We start from the raw sequence: 1,826 nt of genomic DNA on the forward strand, positions 1-1,826 counted from the left end.
TATTGGAAGGCTAATTGTACTTCTCTTTTGAAACTTATTTTCTTTTCTACTTTAATTTCATTAGATAAATGCTTTTAGAACTTGCATGTCCTCATGGATCTGGATTACACACCATTATGCAAATTGCTTTATTTATTTTATTTTTTCTTTAGCCTAAGTTGATAATAGAGAAGTCACATATTTACTAAACTGATTTTAATACCACAAAGCATCACCACATTCACTAAGCATTAGTTACAAGGTGAAGACACATTCTAACAACCTTTTTTGAATCAATCCATCATCAAGAATATCACTGAAAATACTATTAGAAAACTGAAAATTGGTAAAGCAGCACTCCAGACTGGACTGACAATAATATTAATGCCTAGGATTTTTAAAGCCCATTTCAAAACCCTAGTCCTTCGTATGTCAAGAAGACATGAAGAATTTGTGCATGAAGTCATATACCAATCAATATCTTTATTAAAAACCTTTTTAGAACAAATAATTTACAGTCACGGGAAGCACATCCACTGGATTCATGAAAAACAATTGTACAATGCACAACAGGCCATCAGTCAGTTTTTTTTTTTAGTTTGATTTCTTAGCCCCATCCTCCTTGTTGTTCGTGCTGTCCTTGTTGATGGGGAAATCCAGGGATGTTCTAAAGCGGATGGGAATGACATGCTCCTCTGAGGACTCATCTTTGGATTCTGGTGACTCAATGTGCAGAAGTCCATCTTCTCCAAGTGAGCAGGTCAAGGAGGTTGGATCCAGGTGGTCAGGAAGCTGCATAGCTTGGACAAATCCTTGTGGCTGGGCTTCTGCGACGTGAGGGGTGCTGGTAGATGATGAAGAAGCGTCTGTCTGGGCCCGCTTGCCGGCCATCACCTCCAGACGTCTTCCAGATACTGTCACGGTGACGTCCTCTGGAGAGAAGCCTTGAGTGTCCAGAGTAAGGGACACGTCTCTGTGTTTGTTCTGCTCTGTGTTGATGCTGAAGAGCCTGGAGAAGGACCTCTGACCATCTAGACACTGGAAGAACTCGTCAGTGAGTTCATTCAGCAAGCTGTCTCTGATCTCATTCCTCAGGTTATGCATTATTTGGGCTCTACGGTGGAGGAAATCCTCTCTGAAGCTGGAAAGAGCCACACTGCGCCTGGGCCACAAAAAGTGGGAGTTTGCAAAGAAAGGGTCGTCCATGAAGAGGCTCTCGACAGAAGACATTTCTCTCGTCTGTTTGTCTGGATGGTGTTGTCTTGAGGGCTTGTCTGTGCTCTCAGAAGAGTGACCTGCTTGCTTCAGGTCCCTCCAATTTATATATTTCTCCAACAGGCGTCTAGAACCTCCCACCGCTGGTCTTTTTACACCACTGAGGTCATGAATGGAATTTGAAGCTACAAGTAAACAGAACGCCCAAGACGGTCATATGGCTAAAATAAGTTTATAGAGGAAATTTGATTTATGGGTCGGTGTCACTTTTACTGTCCCACAGCCGTCATTGGCCCTGCTGTCCAATTTGGGATTGCCTAGTGCCTCCTTAGTCATGCAAAGAGAGTGAAGTCATGCGCTAACTTTACACCCTATGTGTGTGCGAGTGTTTATTCTGTCCTTACTTTCATCAGAAGCTGCTTATAAGCAAAGAACTATGCTGACTGCAGTCATGATGTGATTTCCTAAAAGCAGGATATACAGTATATATATATTGTTTTTCATTAAATAAAAAAAAAAAAGTTATATATAGGGATTATATAAAAGAAAGAGGAAGAATATGAAAACCTATTATTTTTCAGAAACAGAAAATATGACCTTACTTGTTGGGTTCTTAGATCAAAACTTTTAGC

The 1,826-nt window shown here is 40.7% G+C and overlaps 1 protein-coding gene across 1 annotated transcript; it reads right to left on the reverse strand.

Moving 5' to 3' along the window:
• Positions 1-573: 573 nt before the first annotated feature.
• On the reverse strand, positions 574-1,209 carry LOC306868367 (heat shock protein 30-like; the record flags this gene model as incomplete). The annotated part of the gene is made up of 1 exon (XM_079414468.1): positions 574-1,209. The coding sequence occupies one exon, from the start codon at positions 1,207-1,209 to the stop codon at positions 574-576; it is 636 nt and encodes a 211-aa protein (XP_079270594.1).
• Positions 1,210-1,826: the final 617 nt, after the last annotated feature.

Source organism: Barbus barbus (assembly GCF_936440315.1).
Source record: "Barbus barbus genome assembly, chromosome: 4".
NCBI classification, from domain to species: Eukaryota; Metazoa; Chordata; class Actinopteri; order Cypriniformes; family Cyprinidae; genus Barbus; species Barbus barbus.